General features: G+C 55.4%; 1 protein-coding gene across 3 annotated transcripts in view; it reads left to right on the top strand.

Moving 5' to 3' along the window:
* Positions 1-847: 847 nt before the first annotated feature.
* GLP1R (glucagon like peptide 1 receptor) overlaps positions 848-24,965 on the top strand; it is a 37,505-nt gene continuing 13,387 nt past the window's right edge. For 2 of the 3 annotated variants that reach the window (XM_029243164.1, XM_029243163.1), the window contains exons 1-8: positions 848-992; positions 8,231-8,327; positions 9,308-9,415; positions 9,691-9,702; positions 16,978-17,096; positions 17,444-17,550; positions 20,953-21,106; positions 21,659-21,818. In XM_029243164.1, coding sequence (XP_029098997.1) covers positions 915-992; positions 8,231-8,327; positions 9,308-9,415; positions 9,691-9,702; positions 16,978-17,096; positions 17,444-17,550; positions 20,953-21,106; positions 21,659-21,818 — 835 coding nt within the window. In that variant the 5' untranslated portion in view covers positions 848-914. The remainder of the gene's footprint in view (positions 993-8,230; positions 8,328-9,307; positions 9,416-9,690; positions 9,703-16,977; positions 17,097-17,443; positions 17,551-20,952; positions 21,107-21,658; positions 21,819-24,965) is intronic. The other variant, XM_029243165.1, reaches the window with a different exon arrangement.

Raw genomic sequence — 24,965 nt, 5'->3', positions numbered from 1 at the left:
CTTTTGGGAGAGGGGTGTAATTCCCTTTTCCCACTGGCACTCCACACTGGCTTTACGGAACAGAAAGTCAGTGCCTTCTTAGCACTGTCTTCCACAGCCCGGGTGAGGGTGAACCTGTGTCCCACCCTACTCCCTGGCCTGCACTGCGTTGGGGGTTGAGGGGGGTGTTACAAAGGCAGGTATAATACAGAGCCTCCACGAAGCAGGGAGACAGAGACGCAGGAGGCACAGAGGACAGCCTTGGGCACACGTTATCCCAGGGACACAGGGATTATAAGAGCCCCAGTGATTCAGAGCAGGGGCCACGGGGGCTGCGGGAGTCGGGGGACCTTCTAGACCCTCCCCACCGGCAGGGCTCCATTGATCCATTCATTTGTCATTGTCCCCCCAACCTTGGTTGTCCCAGGGCTGCCTTCGGGACAGAACCCGGGAATGAGGAGAGGTCTTGGGGACCGGGTAACCCCTCCGGGTGGATCTGTCTTACTCGCCACTCGCAGCTCTTGGGGTTACACTTTTCGGAAGGGGTTTGACTGGCGGCGTGACCTTGGCCAAGTCCCGTGCGCTTCTCCACCTCAGTTCCCTACGGGGTATCCTGGACAGCTGGGGGGTGGTTTGGCTTTCTTTAGCGGGGGGATCCGGGAGGAAGGCCGGCTGTGGGGTGGGGGCGGCCCGGGTCCTGCACTGCCCGAACTCGAGCGGCGCCAGTCCGGAGCGCAGGGCCCGGGACCTCCGGTCCGGAGGTGGCCGGGCCCAGGGGCCTCCGCGGGCGGGGGCGGAAAGCCGGGACCCACCCGGCCCCTCCTGCGGGCGGGGCAGCCCAGCGCCGGCTCCTCCCCCGCGCCCGCGCCGCCCCGGCTCAGTGGCGCGCGCGGTGCCGCAGGTGGCAGCGATGGCCCAGTCCTGAAAGCCCCGCCATGGCCGGCGCCCCCGGGCCGCTCCGCCTGGCGCTGCTGCTGCTCGGGGCGGTGGGCAGGGCCGGCCCCCGCCCCCAGGTGAGACCCGCGGGCCCCGGGGCGGGGGAGGCGGCGGCGTGGGCTGCTGCGGGCGCGGCGTCCGGGCAGCGGCGGCCGCGACTTGAGCGAAACTCCGCGACCGCGGGCGGCGGGAACCCAAGCCTCGGGCAGTGGGACCTGGAGACTTGGGTGTTGGAGGTGGGGGCTCGGACGGCGGACGCCTCCCGCAGCCCCAGCCAGGCGCCCCCTTCCTGGCCGCCCGGGCCCCTCTGCCGGGCCACCGGCTGTCCCGCGGCCGCCGTGCGCTGACTTCTGCGCCGCATCTCCCCCCGACCACTTTCCCAACTCCGTATGCCGCAAACCCGTGCCAGCGGCCCGGCCACAGGCCGAGCTCCCCGACCTCCCCTTTTCCACTGTGCCCCAGACCCCTCCCCGCCGTGCCCCGCTCACTATCAAAGACCCCCTGGGAAGGCAGAGAGGCCTGGGCGTGGACCCCCAGCTCTATCCCTCCCCACCAGCCCCCCAGCACAGCCTTTGACTCATAGCCCCAGGTACCCTGCGGTGGCAACTTGCTGTCCTTCCCCCTGACCTCCCAGCTGGAACTCGAGAACCACCCCTGTTCCCAGCTCCGCGCCAAGGCAAACGCTAGAAGGCTCCCTGCTCCTCTAGAAGCAGGCAGGCCTCCCCTCACACACTCGCCTGACACACCCCCATTTTGACCCCCTTGGTGGTCAACATGCACCAGAGCCCATACTGGGACACTTGGAGACACCTTGGCCTCCTGGATGCCCTTGGAGGGCTGACCACAGGTGGACCCCTGCAGCCCCTCTCTGCCTTTCCTGCCTCCAGGCTCCTGGGCTGGGGGCTTTGGTCAGCCTGCTTTAGGAGAGAGGAGTTGTCCAGAGATGCTGTGAGAGGCTTGAGCAGAGAGGAGGTGCAGGCTTTCCTATGCCAGAGAGCCGTGTCTTCCCGTGACCTCCCACTCTTACCCCCAGACCTGAAGAGCTTTGGGGAGGGGGCTTTCACAGGCCTTGAAATTTGTCCCAGCGCAGGTGGAAGGCGGGAGGAGGGGTCTTTGATGAGTGCCGACTCCACCCCTGGCTGAGAATCCAGATGTGGACAGATATGCCTCCCAGCTAAGGTGCCAGCCCTTCTTCAGCCCCCACGTTTTTTTCCAGACTCATTCCCTCCCTCTCCCTGTCCCCAGCCCAGCTACTGCCCCAGCTGCAGGAGGCATCTCCTTCCACACCACTGTCCCCCCGACGCTCAACCAGACTTTGGCCTCCCTGGTGTGCGTGGGATCTTTTGGGAGCCAGAACTGCAGACCCACTACCTGCTTCTCTCTCACCTCCTCCTCCGGCTGGGGCGGGGCTGGGGCCGAAGGCTCTGCTGCCTGCTCCCATCCTGCTCCAGGCCATTTGCAGACTGGCTTTGGATTAAGGGAAGAGGAGAGGTTCTGAATGCTGCCTGTATTCTCCCCAGAGTTCCTTTGCCCAGAGGAGTCAGGCTCCTTGAACCTGCCCTTTCTTCCCACCCCTCATTCCTCAGCCCTGGGCCAAAAGCCCAATATCCTGGGGCCATAACAGTCCTGGGGTGACAGAGAAGGGCAGGATGAGCCAGGCTGTGAGCAGAGAGGGGGAGCTTCGGGGGTTGCCCTGCTGTGAGCATCCCTGACCCGTGGAGATCTGAGTGACAGGCTTTGAGGTCAGACTGCAGTAATTGCGACACAACCTCATGCCCACGTGTGACTCTAAACAATGGTGAATTCTGTAATCTATTTTCTGTTCATGAGATCAGCAAGACTAGGTTGCTCCCTTCATGTCACTGCCGGTGGGGACGAATCTCAGAAAAGGAGGGTTCCCTGTGTAAGGTGAACCCAGCAGTCCAGGAACAGAGAGGGCAAAGGGGTGCGGGGCTGGGCTGGTGCCTAATACCTGCTCACCCAAGTGGGACTGAAGGGAAAATGGAGTGAGCTGCCCACAGTCAGGCTGGCCAGGCTGGAAGGGAGTGCCGGCAGGAGGGTGGCAGAACTGACCTCTGAAGAAGGGGACCTAGGTTACTCCTTCATTGTTGCTGGGAAGGACCACCCCCTCCCCTATAATTTTCCTCCGCAAGACCCCTGTGAGGGAGCTGGTCTACTGAGGAGACGGGCAAGACTTTGACACTCCAAATTAGAACCAGACAAAACCGGGTTCAGATATCAGGTCTGCGGTTAGCTGGTGATCTTGGGCAGGACATCTGACCATCCGGAACCTGTTTCCTCATCTGTAAATAGGGATCACCAGCCCTGCCCCATGGGGTAATGGAGAGGGTTGGGACGCTGGTGCCCAGAAATGGCAGCTTTAGTCACTTGGGGGATCTGACCCACTTGTCCTCGGGAATCTGGAAGCCTTCTCCAGGGCAGGGGAAGAGGGCTGGGAGGGGGGCTGTCAGAGGCCCCGTGCCTCTGCACTCTAGTGAAGGGTGGACGGAGTCCAGGGTGCACGGCGGTCACCGTGGACTTTGTCCTGAGCTGGGCTCCCTCCCAGACATGGAGTCTGGTGGGGGCCAGGGCAGAGCAACCAAGAAACCACATCCTGCCCTTGGATGCCTTGCTCTGAGGAAGAACAGGCTGCTCCTTAGCTGCAGCCTGCCCCTGAACAGATTCCTCTGTGTGCGTGTGAGATAGAGAGATACAGAGATACAGGATAGAGACAGGTAGAGAGAGAGACAAAGAGAGAGGGACCAGGGGGAGAGGGGTGTGGGCTGTATGAACCCCTGTTTCTCCTCTGTACTTGTATGTGACCCTCTGTATGACAGCCTGCCTGTGAGTCCCCGTGTATGAAACATCTCAGCATGTCATTGTGTGTCTGACAGTGTGTATGTGTTTGTGACTCCAAGTGTGATACTGCATCTATGGGAAGTCTGTGTGTGTATGAGAGAGACATCTTAGTGTGTGAATGAGTGTCTGCCAGTGTGTGTCTGTGTGTGGGTGAGAAAAGTGTGCTTGTGACAGAATGTGTGTCTGTTTCTCTGTACTTATGCATGTGACAGTGTGACTTTAGTATATGTCAGTCAAGGGGTGTGTGTGTGTGTGTGTGTGTGTGTGTGTACGTACCTGACAGTCTATGTGTTCATGTGTGGGAGAGAGACTCCGTGTCATATCTTAGTATGTAAGCGTGTGCTCCACACACGTGTGGTAATGTGTGTGACAGTGTATCCATGTGAGGGGTCTGGTGCACGTGAGAATGAATGTGTGTGTGGTCTTCCTTTCCCTGCCCTTCTGCTCATGTATCTGGAGTCTATAAGGAAAAAAAATGGGGCCAAGAGCCCAGGGTCCAGCAGCACCATCCCTCCAGGTCTCAGAGGGCCTCGGGGATGGTTGGGCTCTGGAAGTTGGGCAGAGAAGAAGGAGGCAGGGGTCCTGGGAGGAGCTGCAGGGAAGATGCAGGGCTGCATCTGTTGGGAGGCGCCAGAGTTGTCATGGGAGCCCTCTTTTTCCTTTGGGGAGGCCCTCTCCCATTTTTCCCACCTTAGTGGCCTCTCTTTCCTCCTTCCCCTCTATCAGAAAGGTTCCCAGAAAAGGAAAGAATCTGGTGCACTTATTCACACTGAGAAATGAAACTGCCGGAGGAATTCTTCACATTAGCAGCCAGTGTTTGGAGAAAGCATGCCGTCCTGGGGTGTTGGAAAGCCCCTCACCCTCTCCACATCCTTCTCTTCCTGCTCTTCTTCCTTAGAACACTGCTCACTCGTACAGGGCTGGATAATTCCTAAAGGTTTCCACTACTTTATCTTGCTGGATCTGTACAGGAACTCTTTGAAAAGAACGATATGCCCATTTTACAGATAAGGAAACTGAGGTCCCAGAAGATTAAAATTTGTCCCATCAGTCCCACGTTAACAGACAGAGCTGGAATTTAAACCAAGGACGTGTGACTCTCTGTCCAGTGCTCTCTTCTGCCCACCACTCCTTCCTGGCATCTTCTTTGTCACCTCCTGCTTCCTTCCCAAACACCTGGATCTAAGAGACGCCCTCTCCTTACTGTAAACTCCGCCCCAGGCGTTGTCCCCCTTTGCCTTTACCCCCGCATCAGAGAACTCCCATGAAGCCTGGTGAGTCCTGATTCTAAAAACTGCCAAGCTGCCCTCACCCTGGTCCGCTGGGCCCCCCACTGCTGCCCTGATCTCCCGGCCAGCTCTGCTGCCTCTGAGGGGCAGGGGCCTCCACCACTGCATCCTCCCCACCACTTACCACCCCCAGCCCCTCCTCACCAGGCCTGGAGCGGGGACTCACATCACAGGAGGATGAAATGGGTCCGAGGCTGGTGGGCAGGGCCTTGCCCCTCCTCACAGTTCCTTGCCCTCGGGCATGGAGGCTTTGCTAATGGCTATGTTGCAGCTGGAAGATGCCACAAATTAAGCAGGATGATCGGTCGTTGGCAGGAAAATATGCTCCTTTCCTCCTGCTGGGAGTTTGTTGTTCCTAGAAATGAGGGAGGGGTGGGACCCGGACTCCCCAGGAAACCTGGCCGCCCAGTCTGCTCTGCCGTCTCCTGTCAACAGCAGAAATCGAAGACAGCTGCCGTTGACTGTGGATTTTCCACGTGCCAGGGGCCCTTCTAAGCATTAACTCACTTAATGCTCACGGGGAGGCAGAGACTATCATTATTCCCAATTTGTGCAGGTGTGAGCTCAGGCTAGAAGTTAAAACTCTTGCGCAAGGTCACAAACTTAATTTACGGGAGAGCCAGGGTCAGGCCTGGCTCTGAGCCCAAAGCCAGGGCTATTCACGCTTCTCTGTGTAACTGTGTTCCCCTGAACCCCTGGCCCCTGCTGCACCGGGTGACCCCAGCCTCGTTCCAGACCGGAGCCTCACATCTGTCCCAGGTCCTGCCTACTGCTCTCTCCCTGGCCCAGAAAATTCTCCTGAACATCAGTCCAAGGCTGTCTTCTGCTTGCTCACCAGAGCACCGACGTCCCCACTTCTGCCCCTTCGTTCCTGCTGGGTCCTCCTGCTGAAATGCCCACCCTCTGCCCTTGCTGGTCCCAGTCTCTCCCTACACCCCTTCCCTTCGCCAACCCCAGCTCACAATCCCCGGCGTCCCCCAGGGCTCTCAAGTCTTCACCGAGCCCTGCCCCAGCCATTCCCTGAGCACTTTCACCGCTGCCTTCTCTGCTGTGTCCTGAAGAGCATTTGCTCCCACCCCACCCCCGAGTAGCCTGGGGACTGTCTCAGGCCAAGGCTCTGGCCTTCATCTCTGCGCTCCCCATGTCCCCCCAGTCCGTCCCCCCACCCAGAGCCTGGTACAGTATTCCTTCCATAAACGCCAGGTGGGGAGAGGCCAGAGGTCTGGTAGTTCGTGTGTTTGGGCAGGGCGGGTGCGGTGAGCAGTATTTGGAGAACTTCAGCTGGGGCAGGAGGCAGACGGTGGACCCCTGTTGTCAGGAAGCTGTCTCAGGGGGGACACAACCCCTGTTCTTAAGGAGCCCCAGCCTGAGGGCGACACAGCCCTGCCCTCAGGGAGCCCCCGTCTGAAGATGGTTTCTTGTCCGAGGCTCTGCTCCGAGCAGGCGACAGGGCTGCCTCTGTCTCGAGGCTCTCCGGGGCGCTGGTGGCCAGGCTGGCTTCGCGGTGCTGTCCTTTGCCTTTCTCTCCACCCTGAGACTTCTGGTTCCCATGGGCTTCCTAGTCCGCACTCCCTGCCCCAGACACACCTTCTGCCCCAGTTCCCAGCAGCGACCTTGCTTGCTGCCTGCTTTCCTCCATTCCGGGGAGGAGAAGGAAAGCGGGCGGGGGTCGGGGGGTGGATCCCCCAGGACTGGCACTAGTGAAAACTGTGCTGACCCCTCAGTTGTAGCTAAAATTGACACTGCCTTCGCTGTTGGGTTTGATTCCTTACTTATTTGTTTAACAAATGCACTTGACCTTTGCGCTCAGAAGAGCACTGTCTTTCAGGTAGCTCTGCCTGTGGCCTCAGCACACTTACTCCAAGACTGTCCCCTTGCTTGTCAGGCAAGCTTTGTCCCCTCCCTAGGGCTTCCTGTGCCGCCAGGGATGAGCCCAAGGCAACCTGTGTCTTTACGGGAAGCGTCTTGTAAGCCCCAGCACAGCCTAAACCTGGGCAGGATTACCCGGAAACCAGATCCAGTGTGCTTAGGGTACCACGCGTCAAGGGTGGTGCAAACTCCCCAAATGAAGCTGTTTTAATTTCAGCACGCATGTATATTTTTGTGATTTCAAAGAGTGAAATTTTGTTTTAAATTATGTATAGGTCCTAAATTTTATACAAGGGGCTCCCTGGTCATCTGTGTGTCTGCAGGCTCTAAAGGAGGAATATTTATAATCTTAAGCCTGTTCAGGAAAAAATACAAATAAAAAAGAAACATAGTCCCAAGACGTATCTAAAGAAGTACACTAAAAGGTCTGGGCGTGGATAATTCTCACTTGGGTGCATCTGCTTGGGTCTCTGCTAAAAAGCCAGTTCTGTTACCTTATCTATTCACAGAGAGGGGGACCCCTCCCATTGCAGACCCAATCTCTGTGTTCTGGAACTTTTCTGACCCCTTCACCCCATGTCCTCAGGACTTCTCCTGCACCTGATAGAGCTGAATATTTGATCTGTGGTGTTATGCTACAAGGAGACGGTGGGGGTCATGTTGACCTCCCAGGTAACATGACTGCATTTTGCAGGAGGGATGCTAGTGGTCAGCATTACCAGCGCTGAATCCCACCTCAGCCCACACCTTCCACTGCTGCGTCACACTCACTGATCTGGGAGACTCCAGGTCCTAGCCTTAGCTCTGCTCCTTGGGGTGCTGTGTGACCTTGACTGAGCCCCTCTCCCACTCTGGGCCTGCGTGTTGCCTTCAAGACTGGTGGATGAAAGTGTGAGAACCTCGCAGGAAGGCTGACTGGGTGCTGGAAAGGAGCCCGTGGCAGTCACAAAGCCCAGGGCCCTCAGGAACGCTCTCTGCTGGGTGAGGGCAGATGAAACCATGAATGAGACACACACCCAGCCAGTGGCCCTTCCCCCGCTCACCCCCAACAGTGTCCTTTCAGTAGCCACTGGCTGGACATTTACTACACCCCAGGCTGTGCCCTGGGAGGGATAAAGATATAAAAACATCCACCTGGAGCCCCTCTTTGTGTTGTCACCCTCTTTCAGAGATGGCCAAAGCCTGTGGAGTTTGGGGCTCTAAGGTCCCCTGGACATCAAGAAACCAAGTGTGTGTGTGGGGTTGGGCATAAAAGAGAGGTTGGTTGGACCTAAGGGGCCCCCTTTTCTTCTCCCCAGGGTGCCACCGTGTCCCTCTCAGAGACAGTGGAGAAATGGCGAGAATACCGACGCCAGTGCCAGCGCTTCCTGACCGAGGCTCCGCCCCCAGCCACAGGTGAGTGCACCCAACCAGCTCTCCACGGCGTTGGGAGGCCCCACGCCTGGCTGGGCATCATTTGCCTCTCTAGGACCCCTCATCTACCCTATGCCTTGGGGTGCGGCCTCGTAGCTGCTGTGTTCCCCCCCGCCCCTGACTGGGGCCCCTCAGGAGCAGACACCTGGCCTTTCTATTCTGCGCCCTCCTCAGCACTTCCCAGCCTGTGCCAGGGCAGGAGGCCCAACCCACGTACTTATAGTAATAAACGTTTAGGGGGAGTGACATACAGAATGGACTTGAGGACGCGGGGAGCGGGAAGGGTAAGCTGTGACGAAGTGAGAGAGTGGCATGGACATATATACACAGGGAGATCAGCTCGGTGCTTTGTGAACACCTGGAGGGGTGGGATAGGGAGAGTGGGAGGGAGATGCAAGAGGGAGGGGATATGGGGATATATGTATACATATAGCTGATTCACTTCATCGTACAGCAGAAACTAACACACCACGTAAAGCAATTATACTCCAATAAAGATGTTAAAAAAAAGAAAAAAAAGAGCGGAGGATTGATAGGCCTGTGTTCCAGTCCTGACCTGCAGTCATGACCCAGTCACCTGAGGAGGGTTCTCTTAGCCTGGAGAGCTACCGTCCCCCTCATCCGTGGTGTGTAATTTAATAACAGGCCCACGAGGATCGTTTATTGAGCACTTACTATGCTCAGTTATCTATGCTAGCTATGCTGTTTGTCCCCACAAAGCCCTGTGGGCTGGGGATCAACCCCATTTTCCAGGTGAGAAAACAGAGACCTTAAGTACTTTGCTGCAAGTCCCACTGCTGATAAGTGGCACCTGCTGGGTGGGAATGTGCTGGGTGGGTAGGAAGCCTCAGTGGAGGTGAGCCGAGCACAGGTTTCTGCCGGGCAGCCTCCCCGGTGGGGAACTTTGGGGGGAAGTGCCCCAGCCAGGCTGGGACTCAGATGCCATCGTCCCGCTGCACCAGGCCTGTTCTGCAACCGGACCTTTGATGACTATGCCTGCTGGCCGGATGGGCCGCCGGGCTCCTTCGTGAACGTCAGCTGCCCCTGGTACCTGCCCTGGGCCAGCAGTGGTGAGTTCCCTCCCCCACCCTGTGCCCAGGAGGCTGGGGTGGGAGTGGAGTTGGCACGGGGTTCATGCCGCCTCCTTTCCCCTGAGACGCAGCCTCCCTGCTCCAGGAGGTCTTTGGGCCTCCTCCTGGTGGTCTGCCTTTCTTTCCCTGGGGGTGGGGAGCAGTAGGGGGTGGCATCCGGTGTAACCTGGGCCTGAGGCCCATCTGGCAGGTGGGGTCTGCGGGGAAATCGTGGCGTCTGACTTAAGAAAGAAATGAGCACCCTCCTGCATCAGGAAAGGAGTCAGGTAGGAACAGTTCCTGGGGGTTCGGTGTGGGGTAGGGTTACTCAGAGGTGTCATTGCTCTGATGCGTGTGTGTGTGTGTGTGTGTGTGTGTGCGTAATGTGTGTGTTTGTAGGTGCCGCCCACCTGGTAGTGGCCTGTAGCCACCTCCTGACTCTTCAGGGGTTCACTGCTCAGATGAACCCAGACGGGAGTAGTGATCGGGGGCTTGGTAAAGTTGCCCCCCAGACCCTCCCCGGCTCACTCCTGTCTGCAGGGGACAGCCTGCACTGGGAAAGCTGAGACTCTTTGGAGTACAGAGATCTGCAGGGGGAGCTCTGACTGGAGGGGGAGTTAATGTGCCCCCCAACACCCACCCACCTGTCCCAGGCACCAGGGAGGCTAACAGGAGACAAGCGCCCTTGCCTCAAAGAGCTCACAGTCTCGGGACGGGAGAAAGGGTACTACTTTATAATAATGGTGTTAAGTACCTGCTATGTGCCCAGTCCTGCCCTAAAAGCCGAGTATTCAATTAATCTTTACAACTACCCCGTGGGTATGATTGTTTTGTACAGATAGGGAAACTGAGGCCCCAGAAAGCTTAAGTCACTCGCTCCAGATGACGTGGTAAATGGCAGGGCCAGGATTTGAAGCCAGCCTGTGCTCTTAATTACAGTGCACCGAAGGGGCCTGAGACCAAGCAGAAACTGGCCCGGAAGCAAGTGTGATTGAGGTCATACTCTGGGAAGCTAGAGGGCTTCCTGGGAGAGGCAGCCCCTTAGCGGAACATCAGGGCACCTGGCAGGGCCCGGTGTGAGCCTCACCTCAGAACACAGGACTGGAGTCAGTGAAGCCCAGGCAGGAGTCCTGAGGAGACTCTCTCCTGCTGTTCCCTCCCAGTGTACCCACCCCACCCTGAGGTGCACAGGGAGAGCCTGGGCCTGGAAAGAGGCAGGCGCCTGCGTAAGACACAGAGCGGATCAGTGCCCTTCACGCAGCATTTCTGCGGCCAGCTGTAAGCACTTTACACACCTACACTCATTTAATCCTCACACAACCCTGCGAGGCAAGCACTCTGGTGACCCTCCCCTTTTACAGAGGAGGAAACTGAGGCACAGAGATGCTAAGTGACTTTTCCAAGCTCACACAGCAAGTGAGTAGCAGACCCAGGAATAAGCCGAGGAGTCTGGTTTAGAGTAAGCATGTTTCACTGCTACACCAGGCTTCCTCCAGTGTGCAGGCATGTATGTGTGCATGTGTGTGTGTTCCTGTGCACGTGGCTCTGGGTATGGGGACAGGCGAGTGGCCTGGGCCTCTGCTGGCTGGGCACACCCCGAGGGAGAGCGGTGAGCTGCCTGCCCTCCCCCCGGAGATGAAAACGTCGAGTTGTACAATCTTATGGTTCTGCCTGATGCTGCTCTGAGTGGCTGTGTGAGCTTGAGTGAATTTCTAGACCTCTCTGTGCCTCAGCTTGCCATGTGGGAGATGGGATAAAGCCAGGTGATGGGGGTGTTGGGAGGATTGTAGGTTCTTGAAAAATGGTTGCTGTTAATTTCTTCCACCTACCTGACTTACCTCGTCCACTTCCCGCAATACGCACACTTTCCTTGCTCCCCAGTGGTTTGGGACTGGCTGTCTGTCCAGCTGGGGCCGGGCCTCTAGACCCCAGGGAGCCAGGCGCAGGACAGGGCCCATCACTCAGCACTAAGCTGTCCCCAGCTCTGCCTGCCGCTCGCGGCTCCATCCATCACCTTTAATTTTATTTGAGCAGGAAATAGGTCCTGGTGGTGCCCGTTTATGAGCGAACACGGTTTTATTGCTTTCTCTGTGAAGATAGCAGCCACTGTGCAGGCCCCCTGCCAGCCCCCGCCCCACTCCCCTGACTCACCAAGCTAATTCACTCCCTTTTCTGACACGTGGCATCACAGACTCTGCCTCCCTCTCCCCTCTCTCTGAGTTAGGGACCTGCAGAGACACCCACCGTGGGCTCCTGCAGCATAATTGCTGTCTCTGGCCTGTCCTGGCTGTTCCGCTTGGCAGAAGCTGGCACTAGGGGCTCCCCTCACCCCTTCCCAGAGCATGGGGGAGCAGGAAGGGGGCAGTTCTGGAACTTTCTTGGGCTGATCAAGGGGGTAGACTGTGGAAAAACGTCGTAGTGGGAGTTCGAAGTGGGGAGAAACAAGGGGGACGGGTCTCAGGCAGGGTCCTGGCAGAAAACACACTCAGCTGGGAATTTGAAAAGAATTTAATGGAGGGGCCACTTCAGAGGCTGGCAGGGTTAAGGGGCCAGAGAGGTACATAAAGCACCAAGGACCACAACAGTGGGAAGCTTTAGCATCCCTAGATCCGCGTGGGGCAGGAACAGCTGGAGGTCGTGGTGATGCAGAGGCCGCCAGCAGGGCAGGGCCTTGGCCACAGAGGGGCAATGCCACTGCCAGAACCTCAGAATCAAGGCAAGAAGGGAGCAAGGGAGAAATACCCCAGCCTCTCTCTCCTTCCACCCTCCTACCTTCTGCTGGTGCCTCCCATTGGCCAAACCCAGCAGAGGGCAAAGAGCCCAAGTGATGCTGTCCACAGGGGTCAGCCTTCTGGGGTGCAGAGCAGGGAAGAAGAATGAGTGACTAGAGAAAGAATTAAATTCAGAACAATTCCCCGGGGCAGGTCTGTGTCAGGAGCTGGGGATGTCAGTGAGACCTTAGGGGTGTGTGAGTATGTGGGTGTTGGGGAGAAGGGGTGACCTTCCCCATGGGGCTGAAGAGGTCACCTCAGGGGCCTGGGAAGTGGTGCTGAGGGAGGTCAGGGCCACCTCTTCTGCCTGGGGTGTGGCACCAGGAAGGCTTCCAGAGGGAGGTGATATCGGGGCCAGGCCTGGAAGAACAGGCAGATGGAGAAGGGGGAAAAAGTGCCCTCCAGGGAGGGAGGATGTCAGGCTCAGAGATGGGGCCAGGCCAGGCCTCAGAACTATACAGTATCCCAGGGAAGCCAGCCAAGTCCTTGAATTCTGACCCCTCTAATTCAGAACTGGGGATTGCACAGAGAGGGTGGGAACAGGTGAGTCAAGGAAGGAAGGCGTTCAAAGGAGATGCCTCGCGTCCACAAGATTTTCTCTGTAAACCAGAAGGCTGGAGTGGCTTCAGAGAGCCTGTTGCCACCCGAGCGCCCTCCAGCAGCCTTGTTTAACCACAAACAGCTGATCTGCTCATTACAAATCATTCCAGTCTCATTAGCTGCACCCCCTTCTGATCCCTACCTGTTAGCTTGGTTCTAATTATAGGAGAGTCATAAAATGTTTTAAAAATTGTCTATAACTCACAGTTCTTGGAAACTCTGACAGGTGCTTCCCTTGAGCTTTTACAGCAGGCCCGGGTTGCCAGAGGGAAACCGAGGCCCCAGCTTGGCCCTGGAGGAGCTCCGGCTGAGGCTGTGTCCTAAGCTCCAGCCCGCCCCCAGTGAAGGGGTGCTCTTTTGAGGAATTGGTGGGGGCAGGGGGGGTGGCAGCAGGTCTTTCACTGTGACTCTGTTTTGAAGACCAACCAGGTACCAGGCACTTCACATGCTTTATCTCCTAATCCTCACACCACAGACCTGGGAAGTTATCAGGGTTCCCATTTTACAGATGAGGAAACTGAGACCTGGGGAGGTCTGCCCAAGGTCCCATAGCTGGTTGAGGGCAGAACCAGGATTGACCTTGAGTCTGTCGTTCAGCACCCGAGCTCCTTCTCCTAGGCTGTGATGTGATGCGTTGCCCCTCACCCCCACCCCAAGCGGACACCTTCAGTTCGAGCCCTGCCTTTGACCCTCATTCCAGCACTCTGGGGAGGGCCTATGACTGCCCGCTTTGAATCTTGGCTTCCCGGCCCAGGAGATGATGGGGGCCCAGGAGCCCATGCTGGCCATTGCTGTTGCCAGGATGCAGGAGCTAATGGATTCATGAGCGGCTCTCCACAGCCCTGAGTGCCCGCGTCCACGTGGAAGGGCGGCTGTTAGCTTGATTACAGACGCTGCTGCGGTTTCCGGGAGGGGAAGTGTTTAATTGGGGGTTTTAGTTCCAGCACCAGGGTCTGACTTAATGAAATATCCCTAGGCCTCCTGGCATGCGGCTGGCTGCCTCCTGGTGTTGACAAGACCAGAGCCAAGCCTCTGGCTATGATTTATCAGCAGCACCTGGGCCAGATAAAGCTGGGCTGATAAGCCGGACAGTGCCCATACCCACCCCATCTCCAGCCAACACGGGCACCTGGGGACCACAGCCCGGCCAGGAACCAGCCCTGGCTTTTAATATTTGCTGCTAATGAAGGATAATTGACAGACGCACTCGTATAGGCTCACTGAGCTTCACAGGGACGCGGTGATCCCTTGACACTGTTCCAGTAACACATACATCTGTGCACACACTGCCTCCCTACCCTCCCAGCTTGCCCTGAGCAGAGGGCCCAGGAATGGCAGGGTGCCGGGGACGCAAACTGGCAAGAGGACCTGCTGGGAGGATGCTGAATGTTGGCAAGTCCAAGCCTGGAGGAAGGGCAGATAAATGGCACATGGCCATTGCTGACTGTTAGCAGTGAATTTGGCTGCTGACTTTTGGCCTCTGGAGGCCAAGAGCTGAGGGCTGCAGCCTTTTTTTTTTTTTTTTTTTGCGGTATGCGGGCCTCTCACTGTCGTGGCGTCTCCCGTTGCGGAGCACAGGCTCTGGACGCGCAGGCTCAGTGGCCATGGCTCACGGGCCCAGCCACTCCGCGGCACGTGGGATCTTCCTGGACCGGAGCACGAACCCGTGTCCCCTGCATCGGCAGGTGGACTCTCAACCACTGCGCCACCAGGGAAGCCCCATGAGGGCTGCAATCTTGATTCTGCCGCTTCCTGGCTGGATGACCTTGGGCAAGTCACGTGGCCTCTCAGAGGCTCAGTTGCTTCATCTGTAAAGTGGGATTTGCTGTGCCTACCTTGTAAGATGGTCGTGATGTTCAAAGGTGTCAGGCATACAGCAGGTGTTCAAAACCTGATTCTATGAGTTAGCAGCCTGCAGAGAGGGTTCGAAAGGAGCAGGTAGGAAGGAAAACATCAATTCGAGTGCCTCCTGTATGCCAGACCCTGTGCCAGCTGTGGCAAGTGGCTGTTATTAGGGTCACACTGCTGCGGGCTGCGTCCTGGGTACATGGCGCTTCGACAGTTTGGGCCCCTTTGCGATGTCCTCTCCCTTCCCCTGGCCCCTCTGCCTCCTCTTTTCTCCCCATTTCCTCCCATCTAAATGGGTTTCCAGAGAAGGTTCTGATATAAGTCTCACTCTCCATGGAGTCAGCCCAGATCACCATAACTGCTCTGGGGTCATCGACTCCTGAAGACTGGGTTTGCTCTTATATCAGAAGACTCAACCCCTGGTGAAGAATTCCAGGCATCCATGCAGCAGATAAGAGAGACATTTGGGGGCCCTTCTAGTTGCTTAAATCAGACCTGGTGCCTCCCGTTCTCTGCCTTTGTCCTTTCCTGATTTTGTTCATAAATAAGCCAGGGGGCTATTGGGACACTGCTCCTCCCACTGCCCAAAGTCCCATCATTACATTTTCAGGCTTTTGTTTCTCTTCCTGGGGAAGTCTCTTAAAATGCAGTTTCTTCTAGAAGCAGTGATGCCGCAAGCTGACTCACCCCACAGTATTACCAGATAACTTCTGTCTCCTGAAGCGGGTCAGGGTCTCTGAAAGGGAGTGGAGAAAGGGGAGAGTGGGCTGGGAGCCAGGGACCGGCTCAGGGAGGACAAGGGTCCCACTGGCAGGCCCTGCAGGTGCCTGACTGTGCAGGCAGAGAGCTGTCCCTGGCTCCTAAAGTGAAGGTGTCCTGGCATATGGCAGCAGTGGGCGGGTTGATGGTTTGTGAACTGTGAAATACAGCCCCGTCCTAGAGGGTGCGTCCCTTCCCGGCCCTGGTGGTGTGGGCCCTGGGGTTGATGCTGCCGCCATCAGGCACTCATGTTAATGATCCTTTTCCACAGACCTGTCCTTACTGCTGCCTCCCCACCTGGAAACTTCTGAGCAGCCACTGCCAGCCAGGGCCTTGTGGCTTCTCCATGCTCCCTCCTTCACGCTGAGCCTTCTTCCCACAGCTGGGAGGCTGGTCTTTGAAATCTTTTGTCTTTTAGAATTTTTAAATCTTTTAAAATTCGTCCTGGCTCCAGCTCCCCTCCTTGATCCCCCCTGTGCTAAATCTCTCCCCACTTTTGTCCCCAGTTTCCTGGCCCTGGGGTCAGACTTACATTTCCTCTCAGACACAAGTAATCCCCTGTCCCCTCTTGTGATCTCACTGCAAACTTGGGGCTGCAAGCCACCCCCTCCCTGGGTGGGCAGACAGTGAGGCACGGCAGGGTGGTCTCCTCAGCGCCAGCTGCCCAGGTGGGATGTGAGTGGACACAGGGACATCCCACCCCCAGCCCTGCTGGGCCTGTGTTTGCTCTCTCTCGGTTTGCATTTATGTTATTCCTTTCTGCACTTTTTGGTTTTTGTTTTCCGTGAGAGTCTTGATTCTCTGAAGCCAGGGACTGTGCTTCCTCCCTCCTTCAGACTGGGAGCTCCTTGAGGCCAGGGGCTGGATGTCTCCCTACTCTCAGCCTGGGGGGTCTCCAAGGACAGCCTCCATCTCCAGCTACTTGGAGCTACTTGAAGGGAAGAGCTGGTCTTCCCTCCCCGCACCACTACCCCTTGGAACAGAGTGTCTCTAAGGGCTATGTCTCTGCCATTGACTATGTGTTCCTTTTAAATCAGATGATCTTTGGGAATAGGACTGGGTCTCCTCCATCAGATTAGAGCTTCTTAAGGGCAGGGCTGCGTCTCCCCTCAGACCGGGGCTCCCTGAGCATGAGGCTGGGTCTCCTTCTTTCTCTCAAGAGCTCTTCGTTCCTGGGGTCTGCTCTGCCCAGGAAGGCGGGGCTTGAGTTCTGTGAATCAGCAGTCTCAGAGGGTGGCTGTGGGTCTGTTGGGGCCACTGCTCGTCAGCACCAAACCTTGTCCGTAGCACGATTTGAGGCAGGGGTGTGGAAATGGGCTAGCGCGGTCTCATCTCAATAGTGTGAATTCATCAAGCTGCATTCCAGGGTGGCTGAGAGGAAAGGCCGAGGGTGGGTCAAACAGGCACATGGCAGGAGAGGAAGGCCCGAGGGTGTGTGTGTGTGTGTGTGTGTGTGTGTGTGTGTGGTGTGTGTGTGTGTAGAGGGGTCAGTTCTGGGGTAGCTGGGGTGACCCCCAGGGTGGAGAGGGGTGAGGGGCAGGTGGCCTTGGGCCGAGGCTCAGCTCCTGCGTGTCTCCGCCCCAGTGCTACAGGGTCACGTGTACCGGTTCTGCACCACCGATGGCCTGTGGCTGCACGAGGACAACTCGAGCCTGCCCTGGAGGGACCTGTCCGAGTGCGAGGAGTCCAAGCGAGGGGACCAAGTGAGTTGAGCCGGCGAGCTAGGGGGCAGCAGGGTGCCAGCTGCATGGGAGCAGGGACCTGGGCATCTGGCGAGTTGGTCTGTGGCCATCTGCCCATCCCCCTGCCTCCTGGGCTTTGCACACCATGCTTTCTGGACAGAGCTGGTGTGCGTTCACCTCTCTGGCCTTGGAACAGGGCCCTAGAAATCCGAGGACCATCACCGTAGGTTATTCTTTTTCTTAGTTCCAGGATCCCAGTGGGGCTGCGTTGGGGCCCCACCTCTGCCCCTGTCCCGTGGGAAAGGAGACTGTGGGAGAGGAGGGTTGTGGGCCACCCCTTGTACACTGTGTCCCCCGTGTGCACACAGAACTCCCCGGAGCAGCAGCTCCTGTCCCTTTACATCATCTACACAGTGGGCTACACACTCTCCTTCTCTGCACTGGTCATCGCCTCGGCCATCCTCCTGGGCTTCAGGTAAGGGCGCTGCTTCGGCCTTACCTGCCGTTCTGTCCCCAAATAGAGGAGGGGGCACCAAGCTGAAACAGCAGTGCAGCCGGTTCCTCTCCTAAGAGATGTCCAGAGAGCCCACACCATCTATGTGGTAGACTTACGAGGCTGAAAACACAGGCTACGACACTGTGTACTTAGTCTAATCTGTGCTGTGTAAATGCGTGCGTATAATACTGCAAAAAAGGAAAAACAAACACTACACACGCACACACAAAGCACGTGCTCCACACCTTAACAGTGGGTGATAGGAGTGGGGGAAGTCCTCTCCGGTGAGTGTATGTAACAAATCATCGGGAATTCAGTATGATTTTAGACAAGACCTCAGGGGGTTAGAGATTCTGCTCTCTTTGGAGCTTGTCAGCTCCCATGGAAAATTTCTTTCCTAGGTCTAACCTAGATGAGCCATTCCTTCCAGAGTACCAGGCTCTTCCCATGCCCTCTGCACTGATGGCGGTGGGCCAGGAGGGCTGGGTTCAAGGGCAGGAGGGATTCCAAGGGTAGGGAGCTCAGGGCACCAGCCAGCAGGAACAGGAGAGGTGACATTCCTCCTGTGGTCCCCGTGGCTTCTGGCACAGTCAGGGCTGGGCACACAGTCAGTGCTTAATAAATGCACTCACTGAGAATATTCTCCCCGTTTATTATGAAATGTTCAGAGATCTGAAAATACAGTGGCTGATACTGTGATCACCTGTGCACACACACCATCCAGCCCAAGAACTAAAGCCCACCGCGCGGTTAAGCTTCCCCGAGTAACGCTCCCTCCTCACCAGAGGGAACCCCTGAGGGGCCACTTATAATTCCCACGCATCTCTCTGTACTTTTACCACATTTCTAAGTATCTATACAAATATATAGTGTGGGGTTTGCATATTTTAATGGCATGTTGGACGTATTCTTCAGCAGTTATTTTTGGCCTGACATTATGTTTTTGTGAGGTTCATTCACATTGATACAGGCAGTTCTGTTTCATTCATTTTAAGTGTCACTCCATTGTATGATATATTACAGTTTATTTGTTATCCTTTTAATGGACATTTGAGGTGTTTCTCTTTTTTTTCTTCTCTGAATTATAAACCTTGCTACAATGAACATTCTTACCCATGACCCCTTGTGCATTTCTCCAGGGGCACATGCTTCTGAGTAGAATTGCCTGGTCTGAATACAGCGTGCTGTTGCAAATTTATTAGGCGTTGTGAAGTTGTTCTCCAAAGTGGTCATGCCAGTTTGCCCTCTTACTGGTCGTACATGAGAGTTCCCTTGGCTTCACATCCTCACCAATATTTCCTATTTTCAGACCTAATTCTTGCTAACCTGAAGTGTGTGAAATATCTCACTATGATTTTAATTTGCATATCACTGATTCCTGGAGAGATCTAGCATACTTTTTATGTTTCATTCTGTGAATTGCTTGTTCATATCCTTTGCTCACTTTTTTATTGGATTATTTGGCTTTTTCTTTTTCTTTTAGGCATTCCTTGTATATTCTGGATAGTAACCCAGGATATATCCCCTCAGCCTGGGGTTTATTTTTTCACTCGCTTTATGGTGCCTTTTATGCACAGAAGTCCTTAATTTTAATGGAATGAAATATATCAATGTATCTGGCTTTATTGATAAAATAAATTTATCAGTAAGTGTTATCAATTGATAAAAATTCATTTTTCCAATTGATAAAAAAATTTATCAATTTTTTTTTCCCAAGGCCAAATTTCTTTATGATCTTGTTTAAGAAACCTTTCCTTATCCCAGGGTCATAAGTTTTGCACATCCCTTATGGCTGTTTGGTGAACCTGGGATTTATTTTTGTCTGTAGTGAAAACAAGAGATTTAATTTCATTTTCCCATGTATGCATATTACATGTATACATGTTGATTGCATCAGGACCATTTATTGATAGCAGTGCCTGCTCTGCCATGCAGCAAGCATCATCTGTGCCTGAGTCGGTCTCTGTCACGTGAATTGTTTTCCATTGGTCTAGTTATCTGTCCCTTTGCCTGTGCTACGGTGCCTTAACCACTATAGATTCGTCAGAAACCTTGGTTTTCTTGGGACTTCCCTGGCGGTCCAGTGGTTAAGACTGCACGCTTCCACGACAGGGGGCATGGGTTCAAACCCTGGTCGGGGAACTAAGATCCCGCATGTCATGCGGTATGGCCAAAAAGTAAAAACAACTTGGTTTTCTTATAGCAAGGGCCCCTACATTGTGGTTCCTTAGGAGTGTCTGGAATATTCTTGGCCCTTGACTCTTCTTTATAATAAGTTTTAAAATTTTCCATCAAAAAACTGTTGGAATTTTTATTATCGCTATATCGAATTTATTGGTTATTGTGAAGAGAATAGACACTTTCAAGATAGTCTTTCTATCCATGAATCTGGTGAATCTTCCGTTAATTTGCATCTTCTTTAATAATTTTAAGCAAGTTTTACTGTATTCTCCATAGAAATGGTGCCTTCTTCTGTTAGACTTATCTCTAGGTAGCCAATTAAAAATAGTGCAAATGAATTTTTTAAATTTACTTTAATTGTTTATTGCTGATGTACGTAAACATACATATCAGCAACCTTACTGAATGGACTCTGATTAGTTCTAATAATTTGTGTGTTGATTCTCTTGGATTTCCTGTGAAGATCGTCTGTCATCTACAAATGATGACAGTTTTGTGTCTTTATTTCCAGTTCTTATGCATTTTTCTCCTTGCATTCTGACAGTGGCTAGGATCTGTAGTACAAAGTTGAGTAGATGTGATGTAAGTAGATCTTACAGCTGGATAATCCTAATTTTGTTCCTGATTTTAAAGGGAATCTTTCTAAAAATTTTCAGGTGAGAATGATGTTTGCTCCTGTTTGGCTAGATAGCCCTTACTGGGTTAAGAAATGCCCTCATATTTCCAGTTTGCTATGTGTTTTTGCATGAAAGGATGTTGAAGTTGTATCCAATACTTTTTGAATTCCTGCCGTATGCTTAGCCTCACTCTGCCTCTGTAAGGCAGCCTGGAGGCATATTAGACATGGGCCGTCATCAAGAAGCCAAGCAAGTCCCCAGTGGGGACAGTGGTCCTCACACAAATCACTTGGGTTACATGTGACTTTGTAGAAGAGAAGATGCAGCAGAGAAAAGATAGAGTGTGGACGGGGTTGGGGGTGGCAGTAACCACACAGCTGAAGACTTCATGGCCAGGCAGGATTTGAGTTGGACCCAAAGGATTTTCAAGGTTATGGGGAAGAAAGGCATCCAGAGGAAGAAAGACAGGAGCATGGTCCCAGAGCTGGACACATGCCTGAGGTGTACTTTGGCCTGAGAACCGGGGGTTGCGGAGCAGAAGTGTCGGCCATTGTGCCAGGGCGGGCCCTGCTTTCTCCTGCAGACACCTGCACTGTACCCGAAACTACATCCACCTGAACCTGTTTGCATCCTTCATCCTCCGAGCACTGTCCGTCTTCATCAAGGATGCAGCCCTCAAGTGGATGTACAGCACGGCCACCCAGCAGCACCGGTGGGATGGGCTCCTTTCCTACCAGGTATGTGGTGTGTCCATGGAGGGCCTGGGGAGGGGGTGGACAGTCCATGAAAGTCTGTCTCCCCCACCCCACCCAGGCCTGGTACAAAGAAAGGCAAGAGCTTCCCAGGCCTGGTCCTCAGGGAGCCCCCAGTGTGATGGGAGAGGCAGGGAGAGGCTGTCCACGCTGGGGAGCCCCCAGCCTAAGAAGGGAGTTAACTGCCCTGCGCTTAGGGAGTTCTGTTTGATTCAGGCGAGTGGTTTTTGGAGACAGACCTGGGTTTGAATTCCAGGTCTGCCATTTAACTAGCTAACTTTTAGGCAAGTGATTTAACTTCTCTGGACTCCAGTTTTCTCACCTGTATGGGGATAATATTAGTTTCCTCCATCCAGGATAGTGAGGATCCGATGAGCTAAAGCAGGTCAAGTTCTTAACACTGGCTCCGGCTGGAGGTTGTCAGCTCTGTCACCCTGCATTCACCACGGCAGGACTGCAGCTGGGGCGACTGGGAGCGGGGTCAAGAGAGGCAGGGGCAGAGCTGTTGGCCCCTGGGGACCCTTCCTCTGCCCCCAGGACTCTCTGGGCTGCCGCCTGGCGTTCCTGCTCATGCAGTACTGCGTGGCGGCCAACTACTACTGGCTCCTGGTGGAGGGGGTGTACCTGTACACGCTGCTGGCCTTCGCTGTCTTCTCCGAGCAGCGCATCTTCAGGCTCTACCTGAGCATAGGCTGGGGTAAGGCCAGCTGTCATTCATTTCACTCCCCCGCCCCGACTGAGCATGGGGGGTGGGGGGGTGGGGGGGTGGGGGGGTGGGAGACCCTGACCCCTCTTGGAATTGCTGCCTTCAGGCTACCCCAGGAGGCCAACTTGGTACTCAGAACACACTGCTGGGCCAAGGTATGGGGCCCACTGGAGAACCCCCTCCTGGGCACAGGACTCGCTGCCCATGGCGCTGTCAAGCCATTGTCCCCCATCCCCACGCCTTTGCCTGACTCTCCTCCCTTAAAGGAAGCAGAGGCCTTCACCCGATCTGGCCAAATACACGATGCACACTATTGGCTGTCATGGCACCGGCCTCAAAGATCCCCGCTGCCAAGACTCTTTGGGGATAGAGCCCCACATCCCGTCCTGGGCAACGCAGCCCCTGAGGGAAATGGAGGGTCCTGAGCCTCATGGCGGGGAGTCCCTGGGGGTGCGGGCTGAGGGGCTATGGCTCTGTCACGTGATGATGAGAGGATGGCTCAGAGGAGAGCCGAGTAAGGGAGGGGGGTCGGCCGGAAGCCAGCTGAGGAAAGGGTGGACCCTGGATGTGCCTGGAGCCCAGCTGGAAATGTTCTAGCCGAAAAAGTCTGCCAAGAACCATTGTGTCTTTTTTTTTGCTGGAACATTTCTGGTTGTGCTTCTGCCTCTCGCCATGTGGGATTCCAATGAGAACGGGTAGGATGGGGCAAGAGCTGAGACACCCACCCTAGCGGCCCCTCACCTCCACTTCCTACCCCGGAAACAGATGCAACAGCGCTTCCTCTCGAGGGGCCCACGGTGCCCACCCAGGATGGAACCAGGAACGGGCCTGTCTCTGGGCCTCCCACACCACAGGACCTGCCTTCCTCCTCCCACTTGCCACACACTCACTCACTCCTCTTGCCTGCCTCGGGCTGCCCCCTGACCTCTGGGGACTTCCATGCTCCTCCCTTGATGTCCCCTCCTGCCCCTGAGCCTCTGCAAGGCTGTGCCCGGTCCAGCCCGCCTCCTTGGGAAGCTGCCTCGGGTTGCCTGGCCCCTGGCTCTGTGCTCTGTCTGGCCCTCTCGGTCTCCCTGTCCCTGTCCTCACACTTCATCCCTTGTTGCTGGTGCTCTTAGGCTACTTCATACTGTACGGCCCCGTTTAGAGTACCTTGAAAGGGGCTTTAACGTGATCAGTGTCCTGAGGGCAGGGCCTTACAGACAGAGCAGGCATTGGAACCAGGCCTCCTGACTCCCAGGCCCTGGGCCCCATCGTCTGTCACACAGGGTTCTCTGGCCTGCACTGCATCTCTTTAGCCCCTGAGGGCCTGGCCGAGCCATCTCAGGCCGCTGCACAGGTGGGCAGGTGGGCCTGGCCTCTGCACACAGCTTCCTGCTCCTACCCTTCCTCCCTCCTCCGCCAGGGCCCAGCCCTTCCCTGCTTGGCCTTCCTCCCCTCCCAGGGCTCTTCATCCTGCTAGGGCCGTCAAACAGGCAGTGGGCAGCTGGAGAGCCCTGCAGCTAGCTAGGGGTGGGGGCGGAGTTAGGCCACTGAGGGGAGCCCTGGGAAGGCTGTCCTCAGGGTGGGGGAGCATGTCTGTCCATTCTGGGAAGCAGCATCAGCACTGTAGTGCTGTCACCATGGTGACCCGAGGGCAGGAACAATCTAAGGGATGGTGCGATGTGTGCAGAGGCATGTGGGTGGTTGGTGGGGGGGTGCAGTGTCTCTGAGTAGGAAATGGGAAAGGGGGTGCCAGTCCTTTCCCACCACTTCACGCCCCAGCTTGGGGCTCAGAGTCTGAGGAGGCAAAAAAGGGCAGGACCCAGGGGACACCCCACTTCCCAATCATAACGTCCTTTTCTTGAGGAATTGGGATGGGGAGATACAGACAGAGGGACAAAGACAGAAGGACAGAGAGAGAGACTCACAGAGAGCCCAGAACTCTGTTGTGATGTCAAGAGGCTTGGCCCATGTTGGGATGCTCAGGAAACAACTTTTAGCTTCATATGCAAATGTAAGAATTAAAATTAGGACTCTGACACGTTGGGGGAATCCCCGAAAGGCATGTCAGCTTCTGCTGCTGTCCACGGGCGGCCGGGTGCCCCCATAACCCACCACAAGGAGGCTGCACAGGAGGGAGGCAAGTGATGGACGAGGGAATCATTACTTCTCAGAGCCAGTTCTGTGTGTCTTAGTTCAAGCTTTTTACTCCAGCCTGTCATGTTGATTTTCTAAACAGGAAAAGGATGAACCCAGAAGGGAGTGTGTCATGTTTGCAGGCGGCAGAGTGGTGCCTGCATTTTTTTTTTTTTTTTTTTTTTTTTTTGGCTGTGTTGGGCCCTCGCTGCTGCACGCAGGCTTTCTCTAGTTGCGGTGAGCGGGGGCTACTCTTCGTTGCGGTGCGCGGGGTTCTTGTTGCGGTGGCTTCTCTTGTTGTGGAGCACGGGCTCTAGGCGCGCGGGCTTCAGTAGTTGTGGCACGTGGGCTCAGTAGCTGTGGCTCGTGGGCTCTAGAGCGCAGGCTCAGTAGTTGTGGCGCATGGGCTTAGTTGCTCCGCGGCATGTGGGATCTGCCCGGACCAGGGATTGAATCCATGTCTCCTGCGTTGGCAGGTGGATTCTTAACCACTGTACCACCAGGGAAGCCCTGTACCTGCATTTTAAAAGACTTTGTTAAGGAGATGCTGATGAATGAATGAAGTTCACCAGGTCTGGCTGATAACATGAGTGTGCTCCCCAGTCCTGGAGTGGGGTCTCAGAGGAAGGCCAGCAGGTGCCTGGGGATGTCTAAGATGGAGGTTTCTGGACATGTGTGTGGCTCAGGGTGTTGGCATGTTCTTGCCTGGACAGCTTCCCTTCTCTCATTGATACACTGACCCACTCACTCATTTGTTCATGCATTCCGTTCTTACTGGGCCTCTTCTATGTGGCAGGCTCTGCGCTACGTGCTGGAGCCTTTGGAGGCCATCTGCCTCTTGCCCAATCTCATGAAGGCCTGTTACTAAAGCATCATGGATGCTGAGAGGTCAGGGTTACATAAAAATAAATGGCCAAGGAGAGAGCTATCTGATGACAGCGCTGGTCAGCCGTGAGCCGCTCTGCTTCCCCCAGCTGTCTGCACCGTCGAGCACAGTAGCTCCGGGCGTACGAGCTGCTC

Source organism: Monodon monoceros, unplaced genomic scaffold (genome assembly GCF_005190385.1).
Source record: "Monodon monoceros isolate NGI ecotype Baffin Bay Population unplaced genomic scaffold, NGI_Narwhal_1 Super_Scaffold_3, whole genome shotgun sequence".
NCBI lineage: Eukaryota > Metazoa > Chordata > Mammalia > Artiodactyla > Monodontidae > Monodon > Monodon monoceros.
Note: the sequence above shows the minus strand (reverse complement) of the source record. Positions and strands in the feature narration are given on the sequence as shown.